The 16897-nt window shown below is 37.3% G+C and overlaps 1 protein-coding gene across 7 annotated transcripts in view; it reads left to right on the top strand.

Annotated features, from left to right (window-relative positions):
• The window catches only part of AEBP2 (AE binding protein 2), a 104075-nt gene that overhangs the window by 74861 nt on the left and 12317 nt on the right, over positions 1-16897 (top strand). For 2 of the 7 annotated variants that reach the window (XM_055280451.2, XM_055280456.2), the window contains exons 6-9: positions 2-69; positions 2245-2358; positions 5689-5715; positions 6272-8635. In XM_055280451.2, the coding sequence (XP_055136426.1) occupies positions 2-69; positions 2245-2358; positions 5689-5715; positions 6272-6317 (255 nt within the window). In that variant the 3' untranslated portion in view covers positions 6318-8635. Of the gene's footprint in view, position 1; positions 70-2244; positions 2359-5688; positions 5716-6271; positions 8636-10115; positions 11706-16897 lie in introns of those variants that run through there. The other 5 variants (XM_055280450.2, XM_055280447.2, XM_055280454.2 and 2 more) reach the window with 5 other exon arrangements.

Raw genomic sequence — 16897 nt, 5'->3', positions numbered from 1 at the left:
GGTAATAGCTAAGAGAAAAGAAGATTCTGGGAAAATCAAACTTTTGCTTCATTGGATGCCTGAAGACATGTAAGTATTTGAAATACTATGTGTAAGTAATAAGTTCGTGTTTTATTTTTGTTAAAATCTTACACACAAAAATTATTTATTAAATTCAAATAAAAAGAAATTACATTTTACAACGTTTTGAGGTTGTCAGGATTAAAGAGATAATCTGAAAGGTCTTAGACTATCTGGCTCACGTTTTACGCTTCAAAACTTAAGCCCACCTTTTCTTTTTTTTTGCTGGAGGTGGTGGCTCATGCCTGTAATCCCAGCACTTTGGGAGGCTGGGGTGGCCGTCAGTTCGAGACCAGCCTGGCCAACATAGTGAAACCCCGTCTCTACTAAAAATAGAAAAATTAGCCGGGTGTGGTGGTGTGCACCCGTAATCCCAGCTGTTCGGGAGGCTGAGGCACGAGAATCACTTGAACCTGGGAGGCAAAGGTTGCAGTGAGCCGAGATCATTCCACTGCACTCTAGCCTGGGCAACAGAGCGAGACTATCCCAAAAACAAAAACAACAAAACAAAAATCTTAAGCTTTTTAAATCTTGTGTGGTGTTTTTTTTTGTTTTTGTTTTTGAGATAGGGTCTCAACCTGTGCATCAGTGAGACTCTGTCTCAAAAATAAAAAAAGTAGTTATAGAAATTTTAAATTATTTTTAGCATTTTTAGTGACCTCCAAGCAGTATACAAGCAGCCATAGCTGTGCCTTTGTTTGAATCTGTTATTTAAAAAATTTGTAAATGTTCTCTAGTGCACAGTGAATGGCATTTTATAGAAAAAGCAATTGACTAATTTTCTAGAAGTGATTACATTTTTCTTTAAGTTTTAGTGCCCATTTAGAGCTTAGTTCAGATATTTCATGTAATTTTCTTTTTATCTTTTTTATTAAAATTTTCTTTTTATAAAAGGAAATGAGGATATATTGTAGACATATTGGACAAAATTTATAAGCATCAAGAATAGAATAAATTTCACTGAAAGAGATTTCATTATGTGTACCTAATTCACATATGTGGCCAATGGCTGGGCACAGTGGTTTATGCTGGTAATCCCAGTGCTTTGTGAGGCTGAGGCAGAAGGATTGCTTTTAGGGCAGGAATTTGAGATCAGCCTGGGCAGCATAGTAAATCCTCGTCTCTACAGGAAAACAAAAAAAGAAATTAGCGGTCGTGATGGTGTCGCCTGTAGTCCCAGATACTGAGGAGACTGAGGCGGGAAGATCGATTGAGCCCGGGAGGTTGAAGCTGCAGTGAGCCGTGATTGCACCACTGCAACTCAAGCTTGGGTGACAGAGTGAGACCCTGTTCAAAAAAATCAAATTCAAATGTGTATATTCCCAATGTTTGGAAATTGATTAATCCAAATATCAAAATACATTCATTTGAATTTTCTCGTAGAGTTGAATTTCTTTGAATTCAGTGTTATGGCCACATGCATTTCTTTTTTTTAATGGAGTTTAATCTTACAGGGTTTTTATTTATTTATTTATTTATTTATTTAAATGGACTTTAATCTTACAGGTTTTTTTGTTTTTCTGTTTTTTGGGAGAGACAGTCTCGCTTTGCTGCCCATGTTGCAGTGCAGTGGTGCACTCTTGGCTCACTGCAACTTCTGCCTCCTGGGTTCAAGCGATTCTTGTGCCTCGTTCTCTGGAGTTGCTGGGAATACAGGTGTGCGCCACCATGCCCAGCTAATTTTTGTATTTTTAGTACAGATGGGGTTTCACCATGTTGGCCAGTGTGGTCTTAAACTCCTGGGCTCAATTTATCTTCCCCCCTTGGCCTCCCAAAGTGCTGGAATTAGAGGAAGGAGCCACCGCACTGGGCCCTTTTATTTCTCTCTTAGTAAAGAAACTTGCTGTCAGATTTTCAACAAGTCAAAATCAAGTATGAATTTCACTCATTGAGTTAAAAGCTAGCCAGTGTGTTCTGACAAATTTCTAATTTGATAAGATGTTGCCACTGAAAATGTTTAATTTATTTCTGAATTCGTGTTTAAAATTTAACACTGCCATTTCTTATCTGGGACTCCAAGTCTTGCTATTAAGGTTGATAGTGGAGCTTCCCTGGCTTCTGGGAAACTTGTTCACTTAACGTGGACTGATCAGAGTACCAGAAAATGCCAGAATGTGAAGGCACATGGAAGTGTAAATCTAAAATTAATGTTATTTTATTATTGACTTGTTTTTTAATTCATAGTCTGCCTGATGTGTGGGTGAATGAAAGTGAACGACATCAGTTAAAAACTAAAGTAGTTCATTTATCAAAGCTACCCAAAGATACTGCCTTGCTTTTGGACCCAAACATATACAGGTAATTTAATTCTTGCCTTTATGTTTTACTTTTTGATTTGTAATTTTCTCTCCCCAAATTTTGGATAAATTAGGACTTAGTTTTAAGTGCTGAATTTTAATACCAAGCATATCTCATTACTTCCTGGCTTTTTTTTTTTTTTTTTTTTTGTGTATGTGGACTCACAGAGTTAAAAATTGTAGAATCTAGAAAAACAGTATTTTGCTAATAAAGTTTATATGCTTGTTTAATCCCAGATTTATCTTAAGTATGTTAGATTGTAATATGCATAGTAATTTGAAAATAAGCACCCTTTAACAAGGTAATTCTTTTTATAATAACAGACTTTTGTGGACCTAAGAATATGTTGCATGAGTCTGAAATACCAAAACTGTTTGATTTTTTTTAACTTACCCTTTCACCAAACTTTCCAAAAGAGCAGTTCAAATATTATTTGTTTTTTAAGACATAGCTTAGAGTGTTCACATTTCTAGTAATTTTATGTTTTGAGCTTTTTTTTAGTGTGCTGTGCTTATGAAGGTATGTGGGGAAGGAGAAGAGACCAACATTTCTCTTTTATGCGCTGAGTCACTTTGCTAGGTGCTTTGCATATACGTCATTCTCACAGCTGCTCTGTGAAGTAGGCTTTACTGTCTCTGCTTTACAGATTGGAAAACTGAGGCAAGAGGTTAAATAATTAATCTGCCAAAGTTTGCAGGAATGTGGTTGAACTCCATAGTGCCTGTATCCAAATGATGTACACGAGAGTGATTAAAAAAGTGGTGGAAATGCTTAAAACCAGCTTTTAAAAGGCACTCTTACTGAAAGGACTTTATATCTTTTTTCAGTGAAGCTTTGTAAATTTTAGCTATCATAAGGATAGCTAATTTTATATTAATTAAATACTTTGAAGGATATATTCATTCCACGATGCACCTTTTTGGAGTGCTATTCACCTGGAGATTTCCTGTAATTTGAGACATTATTCTGTGAGTGAAATTCTAACATAGTGGGCATTGCCATGTAGAAGCATAGTTTTCCTTATTAAAGGTTTTTTTGGCTGGGCCCAGTGGCTCATGCCTATAATCACAGCATTTTGGGAAGCTGAGGTGGGCAGATCGCTGAAGTCTAGGAGTTCGAGACCAGCCTGGGCAACATAGTGAGACCCTGTCTCTACAAAAAATACAAAAATTAGCCAGGCATGGTGGCACATGCCTATGGTCCCAGCAACTCAGGAGGCTGAGGTAGGAGGATTGCTTGAGCCTGGAAGTTTGAGGCTGCAGTGAGCCAGGATTGCGCCACCGCACTCCAGCCTGGCTGACACAGCGAGAACCTGTCTCAAAAAATTTTTTTTCTTCTCAAACATCTTTTGGTGAAAGTGCTAATTAATACAATAGAACGTGTTATTTGTGGAATGAACTAGATCATCAAGGAGAAGAAGATTGAGAGTAATCTACTACCAAAAATTAGGGAAGGTTACGAGTTACCTCTCTCTTTATAAAGAAAAATAATTGAGTGTTCATGATTTATTTGTACCTAATTTAGAGTTATTTCTGTTTACTCTTTGGAGAGATGAATTAAAATTAGCATCCTGAAAGAGTGATATTTTGGGAGAGCCACTCTGCCTTTTAGAACTAGTTGTAAACCTCTCTTAGAGAGTTGTCAAAGGGGCATGAATCTTAAATTAAGATTAATCTGTGTTTCTGCCTGCATCCTACTTCCTTCTTTCCAAGAGTCTTGCTTTCTCACCAAACCAGCTTATTTTTTTTCTGTTCTTGTGCTATATAGGAAGCAATTTAGATATTTTAGTGAAAGTGACTTAAAATAAAGTTTAAGCTTAGAACTGATGTTCTGAAGTGCATAGGAACAATGTTGCGTATTCTCAAATTTATGTGTGTGATTCCACAAGTCTTGCTGATTTTATTGGAAATGAGGATGTTCTTAAGATATATTAGGTGCTTCTGTGGATTTAATTTTCCTTACGTGTATCAAAAAAGCCATCTTGGCCTGGTGAGGTGGCTCACGCCCGTAATCCCAACACTTTGGGAGGCCGAGGTGGGTGGATCACTGGAGGCCAGGAGTTCGAGACCAGCCTGGCCAACATGATGAAACCCTGTTTCAACTAAAAATGCAAAAATCAGTCGGACGTAGTGGTGCACGCCTGTAATCTCAGCTACTCGGGAGGCTGAGGCACGAGAATCACTTGAACCCAGGAGGCGGAGGTTGCAGTGAGCCGAGATCACGTCCTACACTCCAGCCTCGGCTACAGAGCAGGAGTCTGTCCAAAAAATAAAAAAGTCCATCTTAAAACTTAATTTTGACTCTAAACCTCTGTGCTTTCACTGTTCTGGAAATCAGAATTGAGTGTACTGTAATGTGGTATACAGTCATAGAAGCCCCTACATTTGTCCTAGTGTAGCAGTCTTTTCTTAAATTTCTGGATTTTGACTGGGAAAACTTGTGAAATTAATTAAAAGAAGAAAAACAATTATTCTTACTTGTTTTTAGGAGAAATAACTTCCTGCTTGTGCACATGTCAAAATGAAAGTATGGCAAACCTTCTGCAAAATAAATATATTCCTTCAAAATGAGTCTAAAAGGAATATACAGTTGGTCCTCTGTATCCACAACTTCCACATCCATGGATTCAACCAACTGTGTATCAAAGTTATTTGGGGGAAAAAGATACCAATACAACAATAAAAAATAATACAAATAAGACCAATATAGTGTAACAATGATTTACATAGCATTTATATTATATTATTACAAGTAATCTAGAGATGATTTAAAGTATACAGAAGGATGTATGTAGGTTATTTGCAAACACTGCTATTTCCTTGGATTTTGGAATCTGCAGGGGATTCTGGGGACCCCCCCACTTCCACTGTGCATGCCGAGAGACAACTGTATTTATTTGGGATTTAAGCATTGGAGTTTGTTGTTGTTTTTGAGACCACTTCTCTCTGTGTTTCTAGGCTCATCTTGAACTCCTGGGCTCAAGCAGTCTTTCTGCCTTGGCTTCCCAAAGTGCTGGGAAGATTACAGGCATGAGCCTCTGGGACCCAGCCAAGCATCAGTTTTAAAGTATTAGTTGGCTAAAATATATATATTACACATGGAATTCTTTCTTAGAAATGCACTAGCAGGCTAAATTTAAAACTTTTATTCAACAACTGTATTATGTAACTAAGTATAGATCCATATGTATAAATGTTTTGGAAATACATTTTTATTGTAATCTATGATCATCACATTGCCTGTATCTTATTAATATTTTTAATGTCTCTTGAAGCACTCAAATGTGTTTGATTCAGTTGAATAAAAGGATTTCTTTTTCTCTTTTTCTAGAACAATGCCGCAGAAGAGGTTGAAGAGGTAAAAAATAAATAAATACATAAAAAGCAAACAAGCGGGGACACCTGCAGTCTTAGTCACTGACAATGGGTTTAGGAAAAGTTGCACATTAGAGTCAACCCCTTCCTTTTTTTTTTTTTTTTAATCCAGTATTTAGGATAATATTTATGCTTAGTGTAAACATTCTGTGAATGAAGTAGACTCTTTGGTGGAATATATTAATATATTACTGTATATCCACATTTTCATGGAATGGTACTGTGGGAGACTGAGCAAACACTCTTTTGGCAACTTAGTAGAACAGCTTCTTAAAGGCTTTGCATGCTTGCTGCTTTAAGCTGCTTTTTTTTTCTTTTCTTCCCTTTAGTGATTTCAGTAGTTTATATTGGAAAGAAAAACAATTACAACATGTGCCCTTACAAATACCAAAAGCACTGTACGGATATTTGTCTTAACAGTGTTTATTGATTTGAAGTCATATTAGGAAATATTTAGACAATGAAAATTATCAAGAGATAATTTACCTTTCAATTATGATAAATAGATGTGATTGGTTGCCATTTGTGTTCTTTTGCAGAACTCTGATAAGAAAAGTGTTCAATTTGTATTTAAGCAAACAGTGAACGACGTTTGCAATCAACTAAAAATTCGTCTATCGAATTAGGGCTGAAAATTACTGTTAAAGAGTGTTGCAGTATGTCTGGTGGCTCCCTTTTCAGGACTAGGGCTTTCTCATGGAGTACAGTATGTTAATATTTACCTATATAACTAATCTGTTAACGGTTTTTGAAAAACCTTTCAAATTATTTGAATAATCTTCATATTTTCATTTAACCTATATGACTCTAATTTTTTTTCTGAGGAAATCATTTGGTTTTTGAGTTGTTTTTTCTTAATGTAAGAAAAATTGTATTTTTTTTACAAGTATCTTCAAACTGAATCTTTTATGCACCAAAGTTGGTCTTGAAAAGGAAAATAAAATCACTTTCTTGCTTGGTAAGCAAGAAGCCATATCGATTTTTTTTAACTTACAGAAATGGAAATATGTGTAACTTGTTAGTATTGTATTAAACAAATGTTGCATAGAGATAATAGAACATTGCTTGTAAATAATTCAGCAGATTTGTAATATATTTTTATATTTTGAAATGTACTGTAGATGTTTTTCTAGAGGCATGAAAGTTAAATGTATATATTATGGTAGAAATAATATTGAAGGATATTGTAATTCACTAGTGCTGCCAGAGGAATTGTTAATAAAAGCACCTTCTTTAACAATAAATGTCTTTCACAGACTTAAGGGACTATGTACTACTGTTAATATCTATAAGAACAAAACACGTTGAACATCCTTCCAGAAAGTCTTTGAGGGAGGACCTATACCCATAATAGAATTATGGCACTCATTTCTGACAGTGATCAAGAAATCAGTTATTTCCTTACTGTTGGAAGGACATTGTAAAGTATGTGGTTATATGCAGTGAAACTGCAGAAAATACTCCTGATTGAGGAGTTTTCACTTTACTACAGTGATATAAAAACCAGCAGTTTTTACACTAAATTTTTTAAAGAAATATTAGACAAAAATATAGAATTAAACCTTTGGTTCCAAAATGGGAAAGGTTCCACGATACATAAATCATTTCTCATTTGCTTTAAAAAATTTAAAAGTGTAAAAATTATGAGAGACTTTATTCGTTAACAATGGGGTAAAGAGCTATATACATGAAATGAGTCTTATAAAATTAAGTGAAGTGCAAATAAAAGCACTGCTACTATAAGACATTCTGGAGTGGTTGTTTAATAAGGGTATTATCCATTTGATCTATAGCAATGTGATCTTATTTTTAAAAAGAAAAGCAGTGTGTTTTCTTTTTTTGTTGTTTTCTTTTGCTTAAGCACTTCATCAATTGCTTTATTCTGTATCTGCGAAGTAATCTGCAATCTCTTTTGTTCTTTTTAAAATTTGATTTGTTATAAAATTGCCAAATAGAAGTGTTTCAGATACATAGTTTGTACCTGTATTTTTATTTTATTGCCTCATGTTCTTGTAAGTCATTCTTAATTGACCAATGATTGTAGACCTTGCTTGAGTATTTTTTCTAATAAAACAAAGCAAATCACATTTAGCTTCAAATTGTAACAATTCAATTGAATTTTAAAATGACACCTGAAAAGATACATCTGATATTTTCTATATAGAGCACAGTAAATAAGTTTTTTCATTGTGTAGAAAGATGTCAAAACCAGATTTCGTGATCTTTGATTAACTTCTGAGTACTCAATCAGTCATAATCCTTTTGCTGCTTATCTGATGTTGGTTTGATACTGTTGATTAACACACCAAAAAGAATATGGAATTGAAATGAGCTAGCTTTATAACTTGTATGTATACATATATACACATAACATCCAATTATGACTGGGTAATAAGTGTGAAAATTTTAATTTGCGGTTTTCATTTATTAATGTCTGCCCATCTGTATTGTTGCTCCTACCTTCAAATATGACATATTTGTAATGTGACACCTGAAATAAGAAGTCTGTTGTCCAGAATTTATGTATTGTTTAGCGTCAAGCAAACTACAGCTCACAAGCATACCCATTTATATGTTGTCTGTGCCTGCTTTCTCCTGCAGTGGCAGAATTGAGTGGTGAGACCTTAGGGTCCTGCAAGCCCCCAATTTTTACTACAGGTTGGCAATCCCTAATCCAAAAATCTGAGATAAAAAATGCTCCAAAGTCCAAAACTTTCTGAGTGCTGACATCATGCCGCAAGTGGAAAATTCCACACCTGACCTCATGTGACTGGTCATAGTCAAAACATAATTAAGACTTTGTTTCATGCACAAAATTATTAAAACTGTTGTATAAAATTACCTTCAGTCTATGTGTATAAGGTGTATGTGAGATATAAATGAACTTTATGTTTAGTCTTGGATCTCATTTCTGAGTCTCATTATGTATATGCAGATACTCAAAAATCGAAAAAATCAAAAATCTGAAATACTTCTGGTCCCAAGCATTTCGGATGAGGGATACTCAGCCTGTCTCTGGTCCTTTAAGAAAAAGTTTTCGATTCCTTTGTCTAGTTGACAAAAAAGTTTGGAAACATAAACTTAGACCACACAACTTGCGTTTTAATATGACAGTGTTGATCTTGGTAATAAGCCAGTACATTAAATTTTAGTGAAAGCTGTTTCATGTATTTTACAGTAAATATTGCCATATTAGGTACCTACAACAAATGGTGGTTTTTGGAAACTTTTACATTGGGTTTTTTAAGTTATTAATAGTCCATCATTTCATCATTTGTGTTTCTGTATTTATTTTACTAAGAACTAAATAAGATTTTGTACATCAGATTGTGTTTGAACCATAAGGCACATCTGCTTTATCTAAAAGAATCTTAAGGTGGAAATAGTGTAAAATTTAAAATTTTTTATATTTCTAATAAACTTTTTATATATAAATGTTACCTAAAGTGGACACACGTTACTTCTGAATTTCACATGAAAGGAAATTAAAGATGGACAATAATTATCTCTCAATATTTTAAGATTTGTTTTACTAATTGAAAACAGTATGTCAGTAAATCTTTGGCCTTAGTGCTTTTTTCCCCTTTTACACATTAATAAAATGTTTTAAATATGGTAATACTCTTAAAAAGGTAGAATTTGCCACAGTTGTTTAAAGCATTTTTATTTTTTCTTTGAATTCTTAATTCATGGTGAACAGATGCTGGATTATTAAAATATAAAAATGGGAAAATATGTATTAAAAATACTTGACGGAGGGTTTTCTCTTTAATCACAACTTAAAAAAAGAAACCTTTAATACTTCTGCATAAGTTCTCTGAAAGAACTTAAATTCTTAGTTTATATGAAAACTGATCTGTATGTTTGTATAACAAAGCCTGTTGTGTACAGGTCTACAAGGAGATGCTTTGTTTCTAAAAAAGAGTTAAATCGTGTCATTTGAAATTTGTTTTTGAGATAAGTGGACATTTTGGGGATTTTGGTTAAAACATATTTCTCTATTCTAAAAAAATATGTATTCATAAAAGGGAAGAAATTGTTAGAAAATTTCCTGTGTACATAGTTTATTTTTAAATTAAAGAATCTTATGACCTGGTGTAGGACATTTTGCAGTTGTAACACTGCAGTTTTAATATATTTGCTGTTTTTTTTAAAAATTAGAGTATGTTTAAAATTTAATGGTTATGAGGCTCTGTAGCCTTAAAATGTTTTATAGTAGTAAAATGTATTATTTTTATCTTAAAAAAACTAAATATTTACATTGCATAATTTATTGAATCAAGTTTACATGGTCTAACACATGGTTCTGTTAATCTGAAAATTAAAAAGGATTTGTAAGCAGGTTAGAGCAGGAATCGCAACCCAGATTTTTTTTTTTTCTAGGTCAGAATTCTTTTCACTACACGAAACTGCTGCTCACAGTGTGAGAACATGAATGTACGTTGTGATTCCACTATAAAGTTGTGTCTGGCGTTTCTGCCACAGCCAGTCTCTAGCATGATCATTCATGGCACAAAATAGGCTGTAAAATTTGTTAAATGAGTATTATAGGTGAGTAATTTTTATAGTAGAATACTTTGGAGAATTAACAGTGATAAAACAGTAGTAGGGTTGAAGTGACCTGGCTTAAGCCACATTCTGTGATAATGTCAGATACCTTTTCGTAAGAACCTTATATACCAGATATAGTGGCTCATGCCCGTAATCCCAACTACTGGGAGGGTAAGAAGGGAGGACTGCTTGAGGCCAGGAGTTCCAGGCTACAGTGAGCTGTGATTGGACCACTGCACTCCAGTCTGGGTGACAGCGATACCCCACCTCTTTATTTTTCACTACGGAATCTTGCTCTGTTGCTGAGTCTGGAGTGCAGTGGTGTGATCTCAGCTCACTGCAACCTCTGCTTCCGAGTTCAAGTGGTTCTTGTGGCTCAGCATCCCAAGTAGCTGGGACTACGGGTGTGTGCCACCATGCCCAGCTAATTTTTGTATTTTTTAGTAGAGACGGGGTTTTGCCATGTTGGCCAGGCTGGGCTCGAACTCCTTACTGCAGGTGATGCTCCCACCTCTGCCTCCCAGAGTGCTGGGATTACAGGCATGAGCCACTGTGCCTGGCCCCCGCCTCTTTAAACAACAACAAAAATCCTAATAAAAGGAACTGTGCTTCAGTTTGTTTAAACGTTCTTAGTGTAAAGGGTTATTGATGTTATGTTTTTACATACTTGGATGTAATATTTTGGCTTGATTTTATTTAAAAATGTTCCTTTTTGTCAGAGTCCTGTTTTATGATATAAATAACTTTTTTTTTTTTTTTTTTGAGACAGATTCTTACTCTGTCGCCCAGGCTGTAGTGCAGTGGCGGGATTGTAGCTCACTGCAGCTTCAAACGCCTCGGGCTCAAGTGGCCCTGTCGCCTTGGCCTCCCGAGTACCTAGGCCTCCAGGCACGTGCCACCACGCTGGCTTTTTTAATGTATTGCCCAGGCTGGTCTTCAGCTCATGATATGACAGGTGTGAGCCACTGCACCTGGCCCAACATTTTTTTTAAAAAACACTATTTTGAGGGAGCTACCCAGTATTTGGTTTCCTGTTTTTTGAGATGGAGTCTCTCTCTCTTGCTCAGGCTGGGGTGCAATGGCACAATCTCTGCTCACTGCAGCCGCCGCCTCCCGGGTTCAAGTGATTCTTTTGCCTCAGCCTCCTGAGTAGCTGGGATTACAGATACACACCACCACGCCCGGCTAATTTTTGTATTTTTAGTAGAGACAGGGTTTCACCGTGTTGGCCAGGCTGGTCTGGAACTCCTGACCTTGTGATCCATCCACCTCAGCCTCCCAAAGTGCTGGGATTACAGGCATGAGCCACCATGCCTGGCCAGTTTCTCCCTTCCTCCCTCCCTCCATTCCTTCCTTCCTTCATTCCTTCCTTCCCCTCCCTTCCTCCCTCCCTCCCTCCCTTCCTCCTTCCGTCTTTCTCTCTCTCTTTCCTTCCTTCCTTTTTCTTTCACTCTTCCTTTCTCTTTTTTAAACAGAGTTTCACTCTTTTGACCAGGGTGGAGTGCGGTGGCACAATCTTGGCTCACTGCAACCTCCACTTCCCAGGTTCAGGCGATTCTCTTGCTTCCGCCTCCGAGTAGCTGGGATTACAGGCACGTGCTACAATGCCGGGCTAATTTTTGTATTTTTAGTAGAGACTGGGTTTTGCCAGGATGGTCTTGAACTCCTGACCTCTGGTGGTTTGCGCCCCTCCACCTCCCAAAGTGCTGGGATTACAGGTGTGAGCCACCGTGCCCGGTCTTGTTTCTTTATTTGAATGTTTAGTCTTGATCCCAGAGCGTTGCTGCTTTCAGAGGACCTTTTTTCCTCTTCAGTGTTAAGATGCTTCTGCTACAGAATGCCTGGGTTTAACTAGTCTTTAAGTTTATTATGAAATTGCAATGGACTTACATATTTCTGTTGAAAACTGAATTTATATTTGGATGCCTAATGCATCTTGTGTGTACATAAGATTATTATATCTTGGGGGCCTTTTTTTTGTTGTTAGAAAAAGTATTTTTAGAGGAAGGTGTGTAGCTAGGAAATAGTAATAGATTGTAAAACTGTCATAGCTTACTCTTGAGAGCTGGGCTCAGTGCAAGTAATTTAGTAGAGACATCATCGAGCATTGCAGGAGAATGGGTCATAAGGTTTCCAGCTTGTGTCCGCTTGAATTCCATAAAAGAGAGCCTAGTTATTTTTTTAATGCCTGCATAGTAAATGTTGGTCTTTGTAGAAGTTAGCTTATTTAAATTTCAGACTTTTGTCGTCCTATATGGCCTTCCCAAATCTGAAAGATCTGATTTCTTTTTAAATGTAATTTCAGAAGTCAGCAGTTTTTTCAGAATTTGTCCTAAGGATCAATAGTATTTTTTAAAGTAACTTTTTATATTAAGTTGTAATGACCAAATTGAAGAAATCAGACTTAATAGAAAGTAGGAACAAAATGGAAGTCTTTACTTTTCAGTTAACCACACCTTCCTGGTCTCCTGATTAATATTTTTCTTTTGTGCTTTTTAAAATTGTTAAACACTCAGTTATATGGTTTGGCCTTTTTTTCTTTTCTTTTCTTTTTTTTTTTTTGAGACAGTCTTGCTCTGTCGCCCAGTCTGACTCAGCTGTGGCTCGATCTCGGCTCACTGTACTCTCCGCCTCCTGGGTTCACAAAATTCTCATACCTCAGCCTCCCGAGTGGCTGGGACTACAGGCACAGCTTACTCAGGGCATTCGCATAGATCTTTCTTCCTTTCCTTTCCCTTTCCCTCTTTCCTTTTCCCCTCCCCTCCCCTCCTTTCCTTTCCTTTTTTTTTTTTTAAAGATACTGTCACCCAGGCTGGAGTGCAGTGGCGTGAATATGACTCGTTACAACCTCCACCTCCCTCATTTAAGTGATTCTCATGCCTCAGCCTCCTGTGCCTTAGCTGGGATTACAGGCATGTGTCACCATGCCCAGCTAGTTTTTGTATTTTTGGTAGAGATGAGGTTTCACCATGTTGCCAGGCTGGACTTGAACTCCCTACCTCAGATGATCCGCCCACCTTGGCCTCCCGAAGTGCTGGGATTATAGGGGTGAACCATCACGCGTGGCCTGAAAATATACTTTGAATGATATTTGTGTAGTTTAATTTCCTAGAAGACACTGTTAACTGACTTAAAGAGTTTTGTTCATTATAAGTTGTGAGTTGCATTGTAAGTTTTGGCATTGCCAAAATGTTTTCCTTAAAAGGTGGTACCAACATAAACTTCCATCGACTGAGTGTGAGTAAATATTGTTACTCACACTGTGTTAGTATGACTCTAGTCAGTCTAAGGTGGACAAATGACATCAGTATTTTTCAGTCCGTTTAAGTTGTACAGTTAGATGAGTTTTGACTGATGTATATGTAATCACCAAACAAAGTACAGAACATTTCCATCACCTTGCATAGGTTCCCCCATGCTTCCTTCCTTCCATCCTCAGCCCCAGGCAACCACTGATCTACTGTGTGGCACTATAGATTGGTTGCATTTTCTAGAATTTTATGTAAATGGAATAATACAGTGTATACTCTCGTGTATGATTTCCAGCATAAATGATTTTGAAATGCATCAATAATACTGTAAAAAATATTTGCATTTTTACTTCAGTGATATTTAACATTTTTTTCTGTAGCTTTTAGTTATTTATACTTGAAGTAGATACTGGAGACACTAAAAATTATCTGACCTCTTCTGACTTCAGATTGCCCTTTAAGATTTACTAAATAAATAAAGACTTCTTGTTCTGGAGTATGGCTGGGCAGCATTAAAGACATTAAGGCAACTTAAAAAATGAATTTTTGTCTGTTTAATCAGTTCCAATTTATTATCAGTTTTTAAGGTATTTATGTGGCGTATCATGGGGGTCTTTATGTTTCTATATGCTGGAGATGTTAAAACAAGTATAATTTGTTACTGTTGTACTAGCAATGTTATTAAGTCAACTTTTAGCCTACAAAATAAAAATCATACTAATAGCAAAATCTTACAGGACTTAGAAATACATTTAAAGACTTTCCAGAAAGATAATCCTCAAACTACCCAAATGGTATAAATTGAAATATACATAGAAAAATGTACCCATTCAATGTCAAGCATCTGCAAATTGCAAGGCACTGCTCTAGATGCTACAGATTCAGCAGTGGAGGAAATAAACATTCTTGATCTCACAGACCTTAGAATTGTGTGTATGAGAGATGGCAGACAATACGCAAGTGAGTGAAACATGTATGGGGTAAATGCTATGAAGAAAAAATGGGACACGGGTAGGGGAAGTGAATTTGTGATAGAATTTTAAGTAGGGTGCTTGGTAAGGCCTTACTGAGCAAAGCCCTGAAGGAGCCGAGTGAGAATACATGCAGGTATCTGAGAGTAGAGAACCCCCAGCTAAGAGAACAGCAACTATAAAGCCCCTTGAAGCAAGAGCATTTATTAAAATGGTTTATGCTTGCTGTTCTTTTATACTGTCCCAAGCATGATTACAGGTGCTTTAGATGCTGCACTGAACAAAACGTTAAAAAACAATTCCATCTTTTTGGAGCTTAACGTTTCATCATGCTTGGTGTGTTTGTAAAGCTGAGGTTGATGTGAGGAGACTGAGGAGATGGGAAGCCTTAGGAGAGTTTTGAGGAGAGAAAGGTTATGATCTGAACTATGTCTTAAAAGGATCACTGATTACTCTGAAGAATTAACTAATGGAGCAAAGGCAGAAACAGGAAGAGCAGTAAAAAGTCTCTTATTTTTAAGTCACTGATTTTTTAATCAGTGGCTTGAACCAGAATGGATGGTGGTAAATAGTGGTTGGTTTTGCTGTGAACCTGAAACTGCTGTAAAGAACAAAAAAAGCGATTGGGATTTGGATTTTCATTTGAAGGTAGATCTGTTGATAGTGTGGTTATAGTATGAGAGAGTCAGGGTGGACAGCAGCATTTTTGGCTTAAACTACTGGTAGGATGGAACTGCTGTGAGATAGTGATGGCAAGGACTGCGGTGTGGAGCAGGTTTGGGGAGGGATGAGTTTTGGAATTAAGCTTTGAATGTTTTGTGATGGGGATGCTTATTAGACATCCAAGTGGGGGGTATCGTGAGTCAGATGTATAATGGAAATGATGTCAGGAAGGCTGAGCATGTAATTTATATATATTTTTGAAATCTGTGGTTAAGTCATTACACATGCATAAAGGTAAGTTTATCATTTCACCTCCAGTGAACAGTTTTAACTGCTTGGGATCAGCTTGAACAAGAGCAGGACGCTGGACACTTGAGTTGCAAGCAGTAGGGATTTAACCTAAGACCTAGTAGAAATATACTTTTGATAAGTTTATCAGCTGCCAAATGGTGGTCAGGAATGATTGGTCCATGGTTCAAGTTGCTGGTGATTGAAAAAAAAAATTAGAAACAGAAAGAAAACTACTTAGCTTTTATTTCCTGTGTACTGAATACCAATTTAAATCAGCCATCCTGCCAGGCGCAGTGGCTCATGCCTGTAATCCCAACACTTTGGGAGGCTGAGATGGGTGGATCACTTGAGGTTAGGAGTTCGAGACCACCCTGGCCAACATGGTGAAACTGCATCTCTACTAAAAAATACAAAAATTAGGCTGGGCACGGTGGCTCACGCCTATAATCCCAACACTTTGAGAGGCTGAGGCGGGGGGATCCGCACTTTGAGTGGTTTACAGGTGCCTGCCACCACGCCAGGTGTGGTGGTATTTCTATTTTTATTTTATTATTTTTTTGAGACAATCTCACTCTTTCGTCCAGGCTAGAGTGCAGTGGTGCGTTTTGGCTCACTGCAACCTCCGCTTCCCGGGTTCAAATGGCTCTCCTGCCTCAGGCTCCTTAGTAGCTGGGATTACAGGCATGCGCCACCATGCTGGGCTCATTTTGTATTTTTAGTAGAGACGGGGTTTCTCCGTGTTGGTCAGGCTGGTCTCCTACTCCCGATCTCAGGTGATTGGCCTGCCTTGGCCTCCCAAAGTGCTGGGATTACAGGCGTGAGCCACTGCACCTGGCTAGCAGGAAGTGATTTTTCAAAAGATGTAGGAAGAATAAAGTGAAATTTGCAAGAGGAAACAGGAAGTGTAAAAATATATAAAAAGTTTACTACAATTTTATGAATTTTTAGTACCCAGCATATACTTGATACTTGGGGTATAAATGAGTAAGGTGTTTTGTTCACACTTTCCAGATGTGGGCATAAGAAGAGCATAGTGACATTAGCGTAATTTCTATACCGTGTGAAATGCCCTGTTGGAGGTACGCCTGGAGTAATGTGGAAGCACAGAGAGCAGTTGACCCACCTCTAGAGCATTCAGGCAGGCTCCCCTCAGAGGTTACCTTTGAAGTAATACCTGGGACTTAGTGATGGAGAATGGAGGGAAAGACGGAGGCGTTTAAGACGGGGATTTCTGTGTGCTGTAGAGTGGAACAACAGCTTTGTGTCCAGGTGACGGCCAGGAGTGGTGGGAGCTAAGTCTGAAGAGGTAGAGAGGATCAGTTGTTGAGGGCCTTGTGTTCCATAAGCTAGAGCTTGGGCTTTATGTGAACGATTTACTGGTAAGATAACTGTTTCGATGTTACCTGCGTGAGTGGTGATGGGGAAACTAGCCCAAAGG

This window comes from Symphalangus syndactylus, chromosome 5 (genome assembly GCF_028878055.3).
Source record: "Symphalangus syndactylus isolate Jambi chromosome 5, NHGRI_mSymSyn1-v2.1_pri, whole genome shotgun sequence".
NCBI classification, from domain to species: domain Eukaryota; kingdom Metazoa; phylum Chordata; class Mammalia; order Primates; family Hylobatidae; genus Symphalangus; species Symphalangus syndactylus.
The sequence above is the reverse complement of the archived record's forward strand: the minus strand, read 5'-3'. Positions and strand labels throughout refer to the sequence as shown.